The sequence below is a fragment of the Tupaia chinensis genome, unplaced genomic scaffold (genome assembly GCF_000334495.1).
Source record: "Tupaia chinensis unplaced genomic scaffold, TupChi_1.0 Scaffold000302_1, whole genome shotgun sequence".
NCBI classification, from domain to species: Eukaryota; Metazoa; Chordata; class Mammalia; order Scandentia; family Tupaiidae; genus Tupaia; species Tupaia belangeri.
The window spans coordinates 142,178-158,765 of NW_006159792.1; the positions used below are offsets into that span (position 1 = coordinate 142,178).

Here is a 16,588-nt window from a genome sequence, read left to right on the forward strand (position 1 = left end):
TTGAGAGTTTTTTGCTATAGGGCACGTGCGCTCGCCAGAAAGACAGAGAGAGACAGAGAGACAAAAAGTGAGAAGTCACCCCCCAGGGGGGATGGCCACGCCGCAATCCCTTCTCCTCCATTCTCCTCTCGGGATCTTGGGCACGCACGCACATGCGCCTGGAGTGAGTTTTAAGCCACCGGGTCAGGGATGTGAACCGTGGTTGACTACATGGGAGTCCAGCAACATAGCCATTACACTAACTGCTGGTTCCCCCTCCTGGGATTTTGAGAATGTGCCCAGTGTGATTTTCAAGCCACTGGGTCTGGAACACAAACTATGGTCAGCTATGTGGAAGTTGAGCACCTTGGCCACTACACCGCCTGCTGGCCCTGGCGTGAGCCCTTTTGTAAATCCAGATCTGGTTTTAGTATACATACAGAGAGAGATTAGTAGACATTTGCTCTAGTGACAATGCATCTTTGTGGGCACGAGCCTTTGATGTATGGTGTATCTACAGGAATGGGGGAGACTGTGGGGCCCCTCAGACGCCTTACATAACAAAGTCAGATTTGTTATCCCGCGAGTCCACATCTCCCAGAAGGCTGCAATGCTCATGCCCCATCTTTGGGGACCTTTGCAACCAAAGGATGTTTCAGGATTGTCAGAGACAACCTGCCGATCAGAAGCAGCTGACTAATCACCCTGTCCCTGCCCTCTGTGACAGCAGGAGGATGGATGGAAAACGGACCAACGTCTGACTGGTGACAACACCCCCCCTTGGTATAAAGCTTCACACTGGTGAACGGCTCCTGGCTTTATCCAAAGTCTCTGGAAGACATGCTGGCTGGTGGGGCTAGAGCCGTGCTAACCGGGAGAAGGATGCCCTGGGAGCTGAGTCAGTGCAGGAGACGAGGGAATTGGGCTGGGCCCCTGCAAGGAAGTTAGGCAGAGTCAATTAAGGCTGAGAGCAGTCGATTGACAAATGGCAAAAGGAGAGCCATTAATGTTGCCTGGTGGAAAGTCAGAAAAGCCCGAACCAGCAGTTACAAGCCATAGCATCAACCAAGAAACCCCACATGGGTAACTTGGGAAAGACAATAAGGAAATGAAAGAGTTTGCAAAAATACCTGAATTTCCCACCAAATTACTTTATTAAATCACTCTTTAATGAGGCCATTGCAGGGAGGCAGAATGGACTGGCAGGAAGTAATGATGACCGTGAGGGTACAGCTCTCGCTAAGAGGCCACCCCGACAGCCGAGCAGGGATAAATCAGCTCGCGTGGGTGACATGTCCTCAGTTACTAAGGAGTGAACTAATGAATTCACCAAACTTTGGGAAGTTATTTTCAAGGTAAAGGGAATTGAGAAAGTGATGAAAGTGACGGGTTACTAATCTTTAAAGCTTAAGTTCCAGGAATTCAAGGAGCTGTGAGTGATTGTTACACGTCCCAGGCCACGTGAGAAAGTTTGCAGATGGTAACTACCAGGTTGAAACGAACTTTAAATGATGGGCAATGTTGGGATGTGTTTTAATGATCAGCTGCAGGCCGGAACATGGCCATTGTTAAGTCCTTGGTCCAGGCCAAATAGCTGCCAGTTGCACTGAAGGCAAGTGTCAATATTCTGCGTCTATGTGGGCCGGCACAGTCTGGAGGGAAGTTCCACAGAGCAGAAGCATTCCAATGCTCAAGAAATACAGAGAAGGTTAAAAACAGCAACCCCAAAGTCAGGTTAACAAGCTCCTAACTGCATGTTCTCATTTGGCCCCACAGCCCACCGCATAGGTGAGAGTCCTCAACATCCAGACGGGAACACGGAGCTCCAGAGAAGACGCCTTTAACTAAAGGGACAAGCTAGCATGCGGCAAGTGAGGGGCTGGACCCTGGGATTCCAGCTTCCTCTCTGGCACTGCCCTGTGAATGGGGCATGTCAGCAAGCTTACCGAACAGAAAGGGGTACAGCCTATTACTTGAAAAGAAAAAAAGGACTGTTTTAAAATTTGCAAAATCAAATAAAAATACGCATGTTCTGAAATCTGCTAGGCACAAATGGAACGGAAAACAGATCGGTGGTTACCTCATTCTCTAAGAGAGGGTAAGGTCCATTTCATGCAAGTCTCTGCTAGGAACAGCCTTGTCATTTCCTGTCCTTTCCGAAATGTCTGTCCTACTGGGCAGCATTCTGAGATGGCTATTCCACAGGGGATGCAAGGAGCCAATAGTGGGTTGTGGTAGGTGGCACAGTTCGAGTCCTAGGCCTGGCAGCTTAAAACTCACGCTGGGTATATGTCCCTGCATACCTAAAATTCCAAGGGGAGAATGGAGAAGGGATTGCAGCATGGCCATCTCCCTGGGGGTGAGTTATCACTTTCCTTCTTGCAGGCTCCCTCCAGCAAGTGCACACACCCTATGGCAAAAATCTAAAACAAAAATAAAAACAACCAAAAAACCAAACAGGGCTGCAGAAAAGGCTGGAGACATATAAAGGCACACGAGACCTCCAAGATGCGTAAGAACCAATAAACACAGGCGGTGGGACTCAGTAACATACTGTCTTTCCTGTTTTTGCTTTAGCGTATTTTATAAATCATCTATGATGAATAAGTATTTTTAAATTTAGAAATGTTATTTAATAAAGCCACCAGGCAGCACAGGAGCTGGAGCAGTGTGCTGAGGACACCAGGCGGGGAGGGAGGTTCTGGGTGGGCCGGCAGGAGTGTGAGGAGAGAGGCAAGGTCGTCCTGTGAGGTGCAGGGCTGGAAGCTGGTCACACTCCGACTTCGGAGGACTGTGGACAGTGTGAGCCTTTAGTGCTCAGAAACCCAGGACCAGGGAGCCTGGGCAGGGAGGCCAGTAAGGATCCAGACTCCTGGAGAGGCCCGAGGCAGATGGAGGTGCCTGGGTCTGGATGGGGAACAGGACTGTGAGGGGGTGGAGAGGGCTGCTCTGCAGAAGAGGATCGAGGAGGCCAGGGTAGTGTCCTGACCAGCCCTGGTGGCCTCTGGGGCTGTGGTCTCATGGGCAGCCTTGGATGTGAGGGAAGGGCAGGGCAGGGAGTGAAGCAGTGGGTTTGGAGCATTTGGGGAGCCAGGTGTGAGTCTAAGTTATGGGGGTGTATATACGGGCTGTATGTACAAGGGTGTATATAGGGGCTGTATGTATGGGGGTGTATATAGGGGCTGTACGTACGGGGGTGTATACTGGGACTGTACGTACGGGGGTGTATACTGGGGCTGTATATACGAGGGTGTATATAGGGGCTGTGCGTACGGAGGTGTATATAGGGGCTGTATGTACGAGGGTGTATGCAGGGACTGTACGTACGTACGAGGGTGTATACAGGGGCTGTACGTACGGGGGTGTATACTGGGACTGTACGTACGGGGGTGTATACTGGGGCTGTATATACGAGGGTGTATATAGGGGCTGTGCGTACGGAGGTGTATATAGGGGCTGTATGTACGAGGGTGTATGCAGGGACTGTACGTACGTACGAGGGTGTATACAGGGGCTGTACGTACGGGGGTGTATACAGGGACTGTACGTACGAGGGTGTATACAGGGGCTGTACGTACGGGGGTGTATACAGGGGCTGTACGTACGGGGGTGTATACAGGGGCTGCACGTACGGGGGTGTATACAGGGGCTGTACGTACGGGGGTGTATACAGGGGCTGTATATACGAGGGTGTATATAGGGGCTGTGCGTACGGAGGTGTATATAGGGGCTGTGCGTATGGGGGTGTATACAGGGACTGTACATACGGGGGTGTATGCAGGGGCTGTACATACGGGGGTGTATACATGGGCTGTACGTACGAGGGTGTATCGAGGGTGTGTATATGGGGTGTATGTATGAGGGTTTGTATATGGGGTGTATGTATGAGGTGTACTTATGGGGTTATATGTGTGAGGTGTATGTATGGAGTGGGTGAATAGGGTGTGTGTATGTACGTGTATGTATGGAGTGTATGTGTGGGGGTGTATGTATGGGGTGTATTTCTGGGGTATATTTCTGGAAGCATATTTATGTGTGTGTATGTTTGCAGTGTATGCATGGAATATATGTACAGGGGTGTATGTACAGGGTATAGGTACGGGGGCATATGTATGGTGTGTATGTATGGGTTGTATGTATGGGTTGTATGTAGGGTGTATGTATGAATTACATGTATGGCGTGTATGTATAGCATGTATGTAAGGGGGTGTATGTATGGGGTGTATGTATGGGGTGTATGTATGGGGTGCATGTATGGGGTGTGCGTAGGGATATATGTATGGGGTGTATGTATGGAGGTGTATGTATGAGGTGTGTGTTTTGGGGATATGTGTTGGGGTGTATGTATGGGGATTTTTGTATGGGAGTCTATGTATGAGGTATATATATGGGGTAAATGTATGGCTTGTATGTATGGGTAAATGTATGGCTTGTATGTATGGGTGTATGTATGAGGTGTATGTATGGGGGTCTATGTATGTGGTATATGTATGGAGGGTGTATGTACGGGGTATATGTATGAGGTATATGTATGGCATGTATGTATGTGTGTATGTATGGGGTATATGTATGGGGGTGATGTATGGGTGTATGTATGGGGTGTTTGTATGTGTTGTATGTGTGGTGTGTATGTATGGGTGTATATACGGCATGTTTGTATGGGGCGTATATATGGGGTATATGTATGTATGTATATATGGGGTGTATTTATATGGGTGTATGCATGCGGTGTAGGTATGGGAGTGCATGTATGAGGATATATGTATTTGATGGGAATGTATGTACAGGTGTATGTATGGGGGTGTATGTATGGGGTATATATATGGGGTGTACTATGAGGTGTACGTATGGGGATATATGTATGAGGGTGTATGTATGGGGATATATGTATGAGGGTGTATGTATGGTGTATACGTATGGGGTGTATGTACAGGTGTATGTATGGAGTTGTATGTATAGCATGTACGTATGAGGCATATGTACAGGTGTATGTATGGGGTGTATGTACAGGTGTATATATGGGGTATATGAATGGGGTGTACATATGGGGTTTATGTACGAGGTGTATGTACAAGTGTATGTATAGGGGTGTATGTATGCATATATTTATGGGGTGTATTTATATGGGTGTATGTGTGAGGGTATATGTATGGGGTGTATGTACAGGTGTATGTATGGGGTATGTGAATGGGGTGTATGTATGGGGTGTACGTACAAGGTGTATGTATAAGTGTATGTATGGGGGTATATGTATGCATATATTTATGGGGTGTATTTATATGGGTGTATGTACGGGGGTGTATGTATGATGGTATATGTATGGGGTGTATGTACAGTTATATGTATGGGGTATATGAATGGGGTGCATGTGTGGGGTGTATATATGAGGTGTATGTATGGGGGTGTATGTATGCATATTTTTATGGGGTGTATTTATATGGGTGTATGTATGGGGGTGTATGCATGAGGATATATGTATGGGGTGTATGTACAGGTGTATGTATGGAGGTGTATGTATAGGGTGTATGTGTGAGGCATATGTACAAGTGTATGTATGGGGGTGTATGTATGCATATATTTATGGGGTGTATTTATATAGGTGTATGTACAGGGGTATATGTATGAGGGTATATGTATGGGGTGTATGTACAGGTGTATGTATGGGGTATATAAATGGGGTGTATGTATGAGGTGTATGTACAAGTATATGTATGGGGGTATATGCATGCATATTTTTATGGGGTGTATTTATATGGGTGTACGTATGGGGGTGTATGTATGGGAGTATATGTATGGAGTGTATGTACAGGTGTATGTATGGGGTGTATGTATGGGGTGTATGTACAAGTGTATGTATGGGGGTGTATGTATGCATATATTTATGTGGTGTATTTATATGGGTATATGTATGGGGGTGTATGTATGGGGTGTATGTATGGCGGTATATGAATGGGGTGTATGTATGGGGTGTATGTATGAGGTGTCTGTACAGGTATATGTAGGCATATATTTATGGGGTGTATTTATATGGGTGTATGTATGGGGGTGTATGTATGAGGGTGTATGTATGGAGTGTATGTATGGGGTGTATGTATAGGAGTGTATGTATGAGGGTGTATATATGGGGTGTATGTACAAGGTGTCTGTACAGGTGTCTGTAGGCATATATTTATGGGGTGTATTTATATGGGTGTATGTATGGGGGTGTATGTATGGGGTATATGTACAGGTGTATGTATGGAGGTGTATTCAGACCTGGGATAGGTTGCTTGCCCCCGGCACCTAGCGCTGAGATGCAGCGAGGCCTCTCTGCTGCCCACTTTTGGACTAAGTGCATGTTGCCACACCTGGTTAGAGGAACTGCCACCTGCTTGCTGGTGGGCTGACATCTGGGTGCCTGAGAACACCTGCTTCCAGATCCCTGCAGACACGGTTGACAGCCATGTGCCCACTTCCTGGGAGATGATCTTTGGTGGCCCCAGGGCCTAGGCCTAGTTGCTTGTTTCCTAGGGGAGCCCAGCAGACCTCAGAGAGGCCACAGGAAGCCCCAGGTGAGCAGACATCTTCCAGCCTCGAGCTTGTCTCCAGGTCACTGGAAGCAAGCCACGGCCCATTCTCCTGCTCAGACCAGGTCTGTACCTGCCCAGCACCTGGCCCTCCGGCCGTTCCTGGAGCACCAACATGGGAGCTCAGGCCGCGGAGCTGCTGCCTCGCTGCTCAGCTTTCCAACAGACACATCTCTCAGGGAGCAGGCCTTTGGTTGTCCCTGAGAGGCCCCGTGCCAGCCCTGCGGACAGCCTTTCCCAGTCCCCTTGGCATCAGCAGCCAGTGTCCTCCTGTTCCCAGACCTGCCATTCTTTTAACCTTCAGCTGCAGAGATGGGAGAAGGCGGAAGAAGGCCTTTCATAACCAAATTATCTCTGTGCATTCATCTGCCATTATGTTAATGCATCGCAAAGCCCGGCAGATGGTACAAAGTCAATTATGCTGGTGTTAAAAAGGGAGAAATTGACCTTTTCAGGACTCACTTGGATTCCAGAGCAGAGTTTGCAAACTCAGGTTTCCAGCCTGGCATGTGGGCGAAGACACACCGCCCTTTGGAGTGGGCAGGGTGGGCAGTAAGCCCCTGCCCTGGCTGGGCGGTCACCCCCTGTCCTGGCTGAGTGGTCACCCCGTGTCCTGACTGGGCAGTCACCCCCTGCTCTGGCTGGGCGGACACCCCTGCTCTGGCTGGCTGTCACCCCCTGTCCTGGCTGGGCAGTCACCCCCTGTCCTGGCTGGGCAGTCACCCCCTGTCCTGACTGGGCGGTCACCCTCTGTCCTGACGTGGTGGTCACCCCCTGCCTTGGCTGGCACCTCCTGTACCTGCACATCCTCTCAAAGAGGCCAGCATAGCCGTCGCAGTTGGTCTTCTGGGTTCGCAGGATGTCCGTGGGCTTGAAGGCCTGCCGGTCCTTCTCTTGGGCAGCCTCGATGTCGTACTCTGGAGGACAGAGGAGGGGGCCATGAGGAACCAGAGCCGGGAGGCAGCTGAGGCTGGCAGGGAGGCGCCACTGCCCACGGCCCCACCCCTGCTCCCAGCTGGACTGGGCGTCATGAGGTGGGGCAAGGAGGTGGGAGGGGCACTTCACAGCAGGCCAGGTGGAACAAGGTCCCAGCTCAAGCAGAGTCTGGGAAATGTGTTCCCTTTTGTGTAGGTGGCCAGGGACAGGTGTAGGCTGAGTGGACCACCTGGGCCTTCGGGGCTCTAAACCAAGACAGCACAGGGGAGGAGGGCTGTCCTCGCTCGTTCCACCAGACAGCTCTGCACACGGCTCCAGGGACAGTGCTCCTCCTGCCCTGCTGTGGCGCCCAGGCCAAGGCCGCACACAGGCCCACGGGGTGCCCCCTCCCAGCTTCTCCTGGGACTAACAAGGGGCTGTGGGGATTGGGTAGAGTCTGAGGCCTGTGGTGAGGCCCTGAGGCTCGAGTCACCATGGCCACTGAGGGCCTGTGTGTGTGTGTATTTGTGTGTGTTGGGTGTGTGTGTGTGTGTGTGTGTGTGTGTGTGTGCATGTATCTGTTGGTGTGGGGACAGGAGCAGTCAACAAAGTCCTACCAAGCGTTCTATTTCTGATCTTACTTCTTTAAGGCCCAGGCAGCGCTTGTGAGGTTGGGGTGGGAGGAGGTGGTCCCTGGCCCTAAATCTCACCTGTGTCAGGCGAGCTCCGCCCCCAAGCTGCAAACTTAGCTGCTATAGAAAGGATGAAGGGAAGCTCTTGAGAAGGAGGTGAGCCAAGGCCTGGCTGGTCTTTATGGGGAAGGGCCCAGAGTCTACTCCATGGCCTTGCCCCTTCGGCCTCTCACTTGTGTTTGTAAGATGGCAAGGGGCAGCAGATCTGAGCAGCCACCTCTGTGCTTGACCTGCTGAGGTCCCCCACGGTCATCCTGGGCGGAGCTGTGGGCAGCTACACGGGTCCAGGCACCCTGACATGGCTCTGCAAACCCTGGAGACTGGCCGAGACCAGTGACCAAGGTCGCCAGTGTGAGCAGGGGCAGGAGAGGAGAGCCTGCTCTCCTTGGCCTGGGCGCTTTGTAAGGTCTCTGGTGTTACAATAGCTTTTAGAAGAGCTTCGACTTCGCCCAGCCAGTGACAGTCCTTCTTAGAGATGCCCTTCTGTCCTGGGTTCGTATCTGTAGAGCAGGGTCTCGAGGAGCCAGGACTGCGGGAAGGCTGTCCTGGCGTGAGCCTCAGCTCTGGCCTCCAGCTGGGCAGAGGGCCGCATGGATGGGCCCACCAACCTTCACGGAGGCCATTAGCACATGGGGCTTTGTCCTGGTCTTTGCTTACTCAGTACAGTCATAAAGGCCTCGCTGTCCAACTCACAAACACTAAAGGCTGAATGGGAGCAGGGCATGCAGGGAGTGGCCTCAGGGCTCTAGGGCCAGCAGCACAGTGGGGCCTACCTATGTGGTGGCAGATCCAGATCCAGATGGCACGGACCCTCTCCAGGTCACTGTGGGCTTCCTGGAGCAGGTCACTCACCAGCTCGTCCAGGCCACTCTTGACTGTCACCTGGGGAGCAGGGAGGGTTATCGGGGCTGGAAGGAGGCTGCGGAGCCTGGCACCCCGTCACCTGCAGTCAGTGCTGGTCGTCCTCAGGCAGAGGCTGGAGCAGAGGCCCAGAGGACGAAGGCTGACTGAGGGCAGACTGGGGAGGTGGGGGGAGCTGGGCAGGCAGGCCGTGCTGAGCGGCTAGATCCTGGGCCTGGAATCACGCAGCCTCTCCCTGTAAGTCCGGGGGCAGGTCAGGCGGACATCTGGACAGCTGTGGTAGCCCCTAGTCATAGCGAATGCTACCGAAACAACCAGAGGTCTGACACGGTCCTTATCAGGGTTCTAACAGTCTTTTCTGATGAAATGGAAAATCGAACCTTCAAATTATATGGAGCTGCAAAGGGGTCTGAATAGCCAAAATAATTTAGAAAAAAAAAGTTTACGCGTTCACACTTCCCAGTTTGGAAATCTCCTGTAAAGCCACCGTAACCAAAGCAGTTTGGTGCTGATATAATGATCATATAGACCAACGGAAGAGAACCGAGATTCCAGGAGCAAACCCATATGTCTGCGAGCAATCGAGTTTCTGACTAGAGCGCCAAGTCCATTCAGTGGGGGAAGGACTGGTCCTTTTTTTTTTTTTTTTTTTTGGAGAGATTTTCACTGTAGGGCACGTGCGCTTGCCAGACAGACAGAGAGAGACATAGAGACAGAAAGCGAGAAATCACCCCCCGGGGGGATGGTCACGCCGCAATCTCTTCTCCTCCATTCTCCTCTCGGGATCTTGGGCACGCACGCACACGCACCCGGCGTGAGTTTTAAGCCACCGGGTCCGGGACACGAACCGTGGTCGACTACATGGGAGTCCAGTGACATAGCCATTACGCTAACTGCTGGTTCCCGGACTGGTCCTTTTTACAAGTGGTGCCACAACAACTGCTTTCTACATGCACAGAACACAGGTGGACCTCTGCCTTACACCCACTACAAAAATCAACTCAAAATAGATCGATGACCCAAATAGAAAAACTTAAAGCAGACACTTAGAAGAAAACACTGGGGAGGGACCAGCAGTTAGCGTAATGGCTACGTCAGTGGACTCCCATGTAGTCGACCTGGTTCAAGTCCTGGACCCGGTGACTTAAACTCATGCTGGGCGCGTGTGTGTGCGTGCCCAAGACCCGGAGAGAAGAATGGAGGAGAATGGATTGCGGCGTGGCCATCCCCCCTGGGGGGTGATTTCTCGCTTTCTGTCTCTCTGTCTCTATGTTTTTCTGGCGAGCACATGAGCCCTATAGCGAAAAGTCTCCAAAAAAAATAAAAAATGAAAAATAAACAGATACAGAAGAAAACACTGGTGTAAATCTTCATGACCTCAGATTTGGTGTCGATTCTTAGATATGACATCAAGGGCACAAACAAGAATAACAAGACAAGAAATAGATAAACCAATTCATTAAAATAAAAACATTTGTGTGCTCCCAAGTTTATTAAGCAAGTAAAAAGACAACTTAAAGAAGGCATTTGCACAACGCATACCTGGCAAAGGCTTACTCTTTGGAATACATTAAAAAAAACTCTTATAATGAGACAATAAAAATACAAAACGACCCAATTTAAAAATGGGCAAAAGACTTGAAAAGACATTTCTCTGAAGAAAATGGCCAATAAGACCATGCCTAATAAGCACACGCAAAAATGCCCAACGTCGTTAGTCATGAGAGAAATGCAAACGGAAGCCATAATGAGATCCCACTTCGTACCTACTAGGATGGCTATTAAAAACGAAACCAGAAAATAACAAGTGTTGGCAAGAATGTGGAGAAATCGAAACCTTCGACGTCGCTGGGCTGTAGAATGAGCAGCTGCTGTGGACCGCCCTTTGGCAGTTGCTCAAAAAGTTAAACATAGAATTACCATATGATCCAGCAGTCCCATTCCAAGATATTTATACCCCCCAAAAAACTGAAGGCAGGGACTCAAACTGATACCTGTTCAGCAAGGTTCACTGCCGTACTATTCACAATGTCACAAGGTGGAAACAACTCAAGTGTCCATCCATGGAGGAGAGGATAAGCCGAATGTGGCCCATGCGTGCCCTGGGGTATTGGCGACCATCAAAAGAAGAAAATTAACTCCCAACATGCTACAAGGTGAACGAGCCTTGGAAACACGACACTGAAAGAAGCCGGGCCCCAAAGGAGACATACTGGAGATTCCACTGAAGGACATATTTAGGATAGGCAAAACCCTGAGAGTTAAGAGGCTGAAGGGAGGGGAATAAGCAGGCACTGCTTATGGGGCACAGAATCTCGATTTGGGGTGCTGAAAAGATTTTGGAAATAGCGTGACGACTGTACAGTATCGTGAATGTAATTAATGCCAGGGAGTTGTGCACTTAAAGGGGATGAAAATGACAAATCTCGTTACACATATTTTACTACAGTGATAACAATAGAAGAACAAACGAGCCTTTCTGGCAGGGGCCTCGGAAGAAGCAGGCGTGGGCTGCTGGAAGGCAGCCTTGCCCGGTCCGATGTTCCGAGAGCACCAGGGCAGCCCAGTGCTCAACTCCGACAGCTTCACCTCGAGGGTACTTGCTCCCTGACCCTACTTTGGCCTGGAACCTGCTCGCCACTCACAGCTGAATCCCCGAGCCCCATCCTCTGACCTCCACCCAGCGCAGAGGAACTTGGGCCCCAAGGAGAACTCTGGGCCCCTCTCACTCCCACTCTGTTGGCTTTGATTTCTTCTATACCCAGCTCCAACTCCACGGTTTCTGTCTTTGTCCCTCTTTCAGCCCTAAAGCTATGACCTGCACGTTGCAGCCCCACGCGGTAGCCTGGAGTCCTGCCTTGGCCCAAAGCTTCAATTCTGTGGTCCCTGATCCTTCGGTCCTCCCCTCCTGGTCCTACTGGGCCTGTCTGCTCTGGCCACCTGCAGATCTGTGACTGGTCTCAGGCCTCAGCTGGGCTCCTGGCACTGTTCTCTGAACCGGTGGCCTGTCCCAACCCCTCTAATGGCCACTACCAAATGGCCCACCTTCCTAGATCTTCGGCTTCACCCCCTTCTGACTTTCAGCTGAGCTGGCCTCAACCTTTCAAGAGGCCAGACAGGACCTCCTTACTAGTGAACCCCTCACGGTCTCCTGCTCCAGCCTTCTTGCCCAGGCTTCCTGCCTTTGCAGGGACTGCTCTTCCTCAGCCAGTGCCCTGCTGCTCATGTGTCCTCCCTCCTCCCCTGCTTCCTGGCTGCCCTGCCCCTCCTGGCCTCCCACCTGCAGGAGCCCTTCCTCCTCTTCAGCTTTGCCCACAGCTAGCCTCCCCTATTTGTCAGGCTCCAGGGACCTTCTCTCCACCTCTCTCCCCACCTCCAGATTGGTCCTACACCCACCAGCCTGGCCAAGGTCCAGCCCCCTCTGAACTGGCCCTCTGGCAGGAAGAGGCACTCCGTGCCGGAGGAGCAGGAAGGAGGCTGTCCTCCTCTCCTGGCTCGTGCTGATGGCCATGGCTGCCCCGGGATGCTCGTCTTGGACTTTCCAGAGCTCCCAAGCTTCCTGGCCTCGCCCCAGCCTCTCCGGTGACGACTGTAGGTCCTTCGGATTCCAACACCCACTGCCACTGTCCCCAGTATGATGTCATCCTGTAACTTTAGCTCTAAGCAGAATCTGATGGTGCCCCATGTCTGCTGCCAGGCCGCTCCAGGCTCATAGACCCAGCCACCCAGAAGTCCTTGCCACCGGCTGTGCCTCAGACCCTAGAGCCCATCACGCCTCACACAGATTCATCACCCTCCGGAATCCTGCTTCTTCTCCCTGCTCCCTGTGGTGAAGAGCCAGCTTATTCTTCCCCCAACTCAGCCCAGCCACGTGGGAGTCCTCTCCCTGCCCTGCTGTCCACGTGCACTGAAGACGTGGTCCTCTCCCAGTGCCCGCCCTAGCACTGACCTGTCTGCTTCTCCCTGTACTCACTCTCCCTTCAGCAGGGGTCATGTCTTCTAGGGTAGCTGGAAGCCCCTAATCTGCCTCGAATCTAACTTTCTTGATCCACACACCTGTCCATCCACTCATCAACCAACAGAGAAGGTCCCTAAGGTGCTACCTACAGTGACCCGTCCAGGACTTCTTCCTGTCCTCACATGGCTCACTCTGACTTCAGAAGAAGGTCCGGTGCCTCGGCCCTCCTGTCAGTCTCTGTGCTGGAGCTCCTGCCTGGTTCCCATGACTCCAAGTGTCCCTGGAGCTTCAGGTCTTTATCTGCCCCCCTACCTCCGCCCAGGCACGCCCTGGCCCAGCGGTATGAGAGCCCAGTGCTCCGGGGCGAGCATGGCTCTGAGCACAGTGGCTCTGACCATCTGCACCCACAGCCCTTCTCAACCTCTCCTTTTCCTCCTCTGTGGACTAAGACAGCCCTAGCCCAGCAGCACCCGCACCCGCTGGGCAGAGAGATGGTGCGGCTGGCCGGGGGGCTGCAGGGTGTGTTCCGAGATCATGGGTGGGGGTGGCAGCTGGACTGGCCCTCAGTTCTGGGCAGCAGCCTGCCGCCTTGGCCTGCTGTACGTCATCTGGACTCTGTGAAAGACGCTCTTGGGGCCGTCCTCCCAAGTGACTTGGGACGTATTCAGGAGGGCCCGGGAGAGGGTGTGCTGTCCTGGAGTGGGGACCCCCGGCCAGGGGCAGTTCTCCTACCTGCGAGGCATAGGTGTCCAGTTTCTCAAACTGCCGCAGGTCCAGGGACATGGATTTCAGGCTGGACCGATCCCAGGGGTAGGCTGAAAACACAGGAGGCTCGGTCAGCAGCTGAGACCCACCGAGGAGGGCTGCCTGGCCCACGCCTCGCTGTCTCTCTGGGGAGCCGTGACCGCCTGACCGCTAACACAGTTCCCGAAGCCTGCAATTCGGGCCCCATGGGCTGGGTCCCCGAGAGCGGTTTCCTGGCCGAATTGGTTGGGGAACTCGGCACCTCTGGTCCTCGCGGAGGCTCACAGGGAACAGACCCCAGAAGGCTGCTTAATCCCAATGAACCCAGCGGTCCCCAGAAATACTGACGAGGAAATGCCCTTTCCCCACTGTTCAGTTTTCTGCGGGTCCTGAGGGGAGCACCCAGGCGGTGCTGTCTGCCCACACCAAGCTCAAGGAGGGAGTCTGCGCCATGGCGGGGTGAGGGTGGGGGTGCCGCTGCGCCCCGGGTGTCGGAGGCCATGGCAGGCTCGGCTACCTGGGTGCCCCACGTGAGATGGGTTTGGCACCCAGCCGGGGCTCCTCCCTCGCCCACGGTCAGCTGAAGACTGGAACACCCCAAGAGGGCCTACTGGCGGGGCTGGGACCTGGGGGAGCTTTAAGGGCGGCCTCAGAATCACTCCTCTTGCTCAGTCTCTCTCAGGGGAAGCTTCCTTCCTGGAGACTGGGCCTTCAGTCGGGCCATGGGACCGAGTTACAGGCAGGCGAGAACACGCAGGGCCGGTGCTGTTCTGGGCCAACAGCCGCCCAGGCTTCCCCATAGGGTGAAGGGCGGCCTAGTCAGCTGCTGCTGGGTGGTCCACTGCAAAGTTGATGGGGAGTGGTCAGACCATCAGGTGGACGTAGAGCCAAGAGGACAGCCTGGGCTCCAGCAGGACCCTCTGAGCCAGGCAGACTACCATCGAGGAGCTGGGTGGCAGGAGGACAGGGCCAGCGGGGAACAGACCCGGACTAGGTGGGCCCACCACCTCTGTCTCCATCTCGGGAGCCTCTGGGTGCTGGGTGAATACGGAGTGTCCACAGAGCCCCAGGGTGCAGCAGGATGCCTGTGGACACCCAGGGAGAGCAGAGTGCTGTGAGAAAGGGCCTGGCAGGCTGCCCCAGGCCTAGGTTCCAGCCTGGGCCTGACCTCCAACTCGCTGGAGGGGGTTGGACCCAGACTCCTGGCCTCAGGTGCACATCTATGGGATTGTTCAGAGTCCCAATGAGATGGTGGCTACCCTCTGCCACACTGCTCTCGGGGAGGGCTCAGGGTGTGGGCTCCTCCCAAGGTGGGTGCAGGAGCAAGGCCCTGCAGCTTCTGTGCCTGGCGGGGCTGCAGCTGCGTTAGCCATGCACCCAGGGCTGCTCTGGACCGTGGGTGCCATTGACCCAAGAGGTGTGGTGAGAGGATGTGGGGGCTGTCACCTCCAGTCAGGGTCCTAGCGGACCCAGGACCCTCCTCCAGGCTGCGACCTGTGGAGGGTCAATGCCACCTTTTTAGGGGGGGTCACGACATCCGGCCACAGGAGAACCCTAAACCTTCGAGATCGGGTTTAGTCAGGAGCCAGTCACATGATCCTCCTCACTGTCCCAAGTCCATTCCTGTTAAGAGCCAGGCCCTCCTCCTCCTCCTCCTCCTCCCCCCAATTAAGGGGCCCTCATGCAAAGCACAATGTTCAGTTGTCCCAGAGAGTCACTAGCAAGATTCAGGACAGAGCTTTGGGGATGAGTATATAAAGGAGAATGCAGGTAAAGTCACTGGATAGACCAATTCCCCACAGTCATGAGGTAGGTTATTGGATGGGTTGCCTTTGTGCATGACAAATTCATCTCAGATTGAATCAATAAAAGTCTCACTACCTCCCTCATGGAAGCCCTCACCACCTCTTCTGAAGCTATGTGAGCTACGCCTGAAGTAAGGACCCATTTTGGTTTCAGGATTCTTGGTAGAAGCCACAGGTAACACCACTGGGTTGCAGATTTGAAGAGGACAGGGATGGTGTCTCACTCACGGCTATAAATCCAGCACTTCGGACAGCACCCAACACATAGTTAACCATGGTGCCTGAACCCTGTTCCTCAATGACGTTCTTCACTTTGTTCCCTGTTTTTATTTTAACCTTCCTTAATAATGATAAATGAAACAAACAAAGCTAACCATATAAATCAGTCAATTAATCCCATCAAAATCCAGCCAATACAGGAAAATACGCCTCCTTTGGAGATTTCCCAATTTAGAGAGGGGAAAAGTTTGCCAGATATTTTACTGTCTGTCTAACTATCTCTGTTTGTCTATCTGTCTCTCTCCCTTTCTCTCTCTTTCTATTTACCCAAATTGCATGTTGTTCTATGGCAAAATATTTGTCTAATTTTGACTGTGATCCTTTAATAAGCTGTTTTGTATACCTGTTTGGGAGCTTCCCTCCTCTTTAATGTAATTTTTCCATCACACTCACTTAGTTTCTTGTTACTTTCATGACAATGTCTAATTGGATCAACCGAAGGCATATATCAGATGGAAATAGCACAAACACGGGCACCTGTATTCTAAGCCTGTGCCTTAAAGTATCATTTGGTTCATTATTTTACAAATTTCATTTTTTTTGTAGGAATATTGTTTCATTAATCAGATAAAATATCTCCAGAACTACTGCTTTTATTTCTTTCTTACAACTAGTACTATTTGTTAGTACTCATAAGTCTGTGCCTAGGAGACCCAATTAAATACAGCAAAATACTTGAGGACTATCACCAATAATTACATGTGGATGTATTTTTATTTGTAAACTTAAGCTGCAGTCTTTTACAAAAGAACAACCCCTTAACTTTCAAAGGTGAAGTTTCTAGGGAAA

The 16,588-nt window shown here is 52.0% G+C and overlaps 1 protein-coding gene across 2 annotated transcripts in view; it reads right to left on the minus strand.

The window, feature by feature from the left end:
* KY (kyphoscoliosis peptidase) overlaps positions 1–16,588 on the minus strand; it is a 77,961-nt gene that overhangs the window by 26,876 nt on the left and 34,497 nt on the right. For both annotated transcript variants that reach the window (XM_006150855.1, XM_006150854.1), the window contains 3 exons: positions 13,704–13,786; positions 8,926–9,034; positions 7,345–7,462 (listed from right to left, as the gene is read on the minus strand). In XM_006150855.1, the coding sequence (XP_006150917.1) occupies positions 7,345–7,462; positions 8,926–9,034; positions 13,704–13,786 (310 nt within the window). The remainder of the gene's footprint in view (positions 1–7,344; positions 7,463–8,925; positions 9,035–13,703; positions 13,787–16,588) is intronic.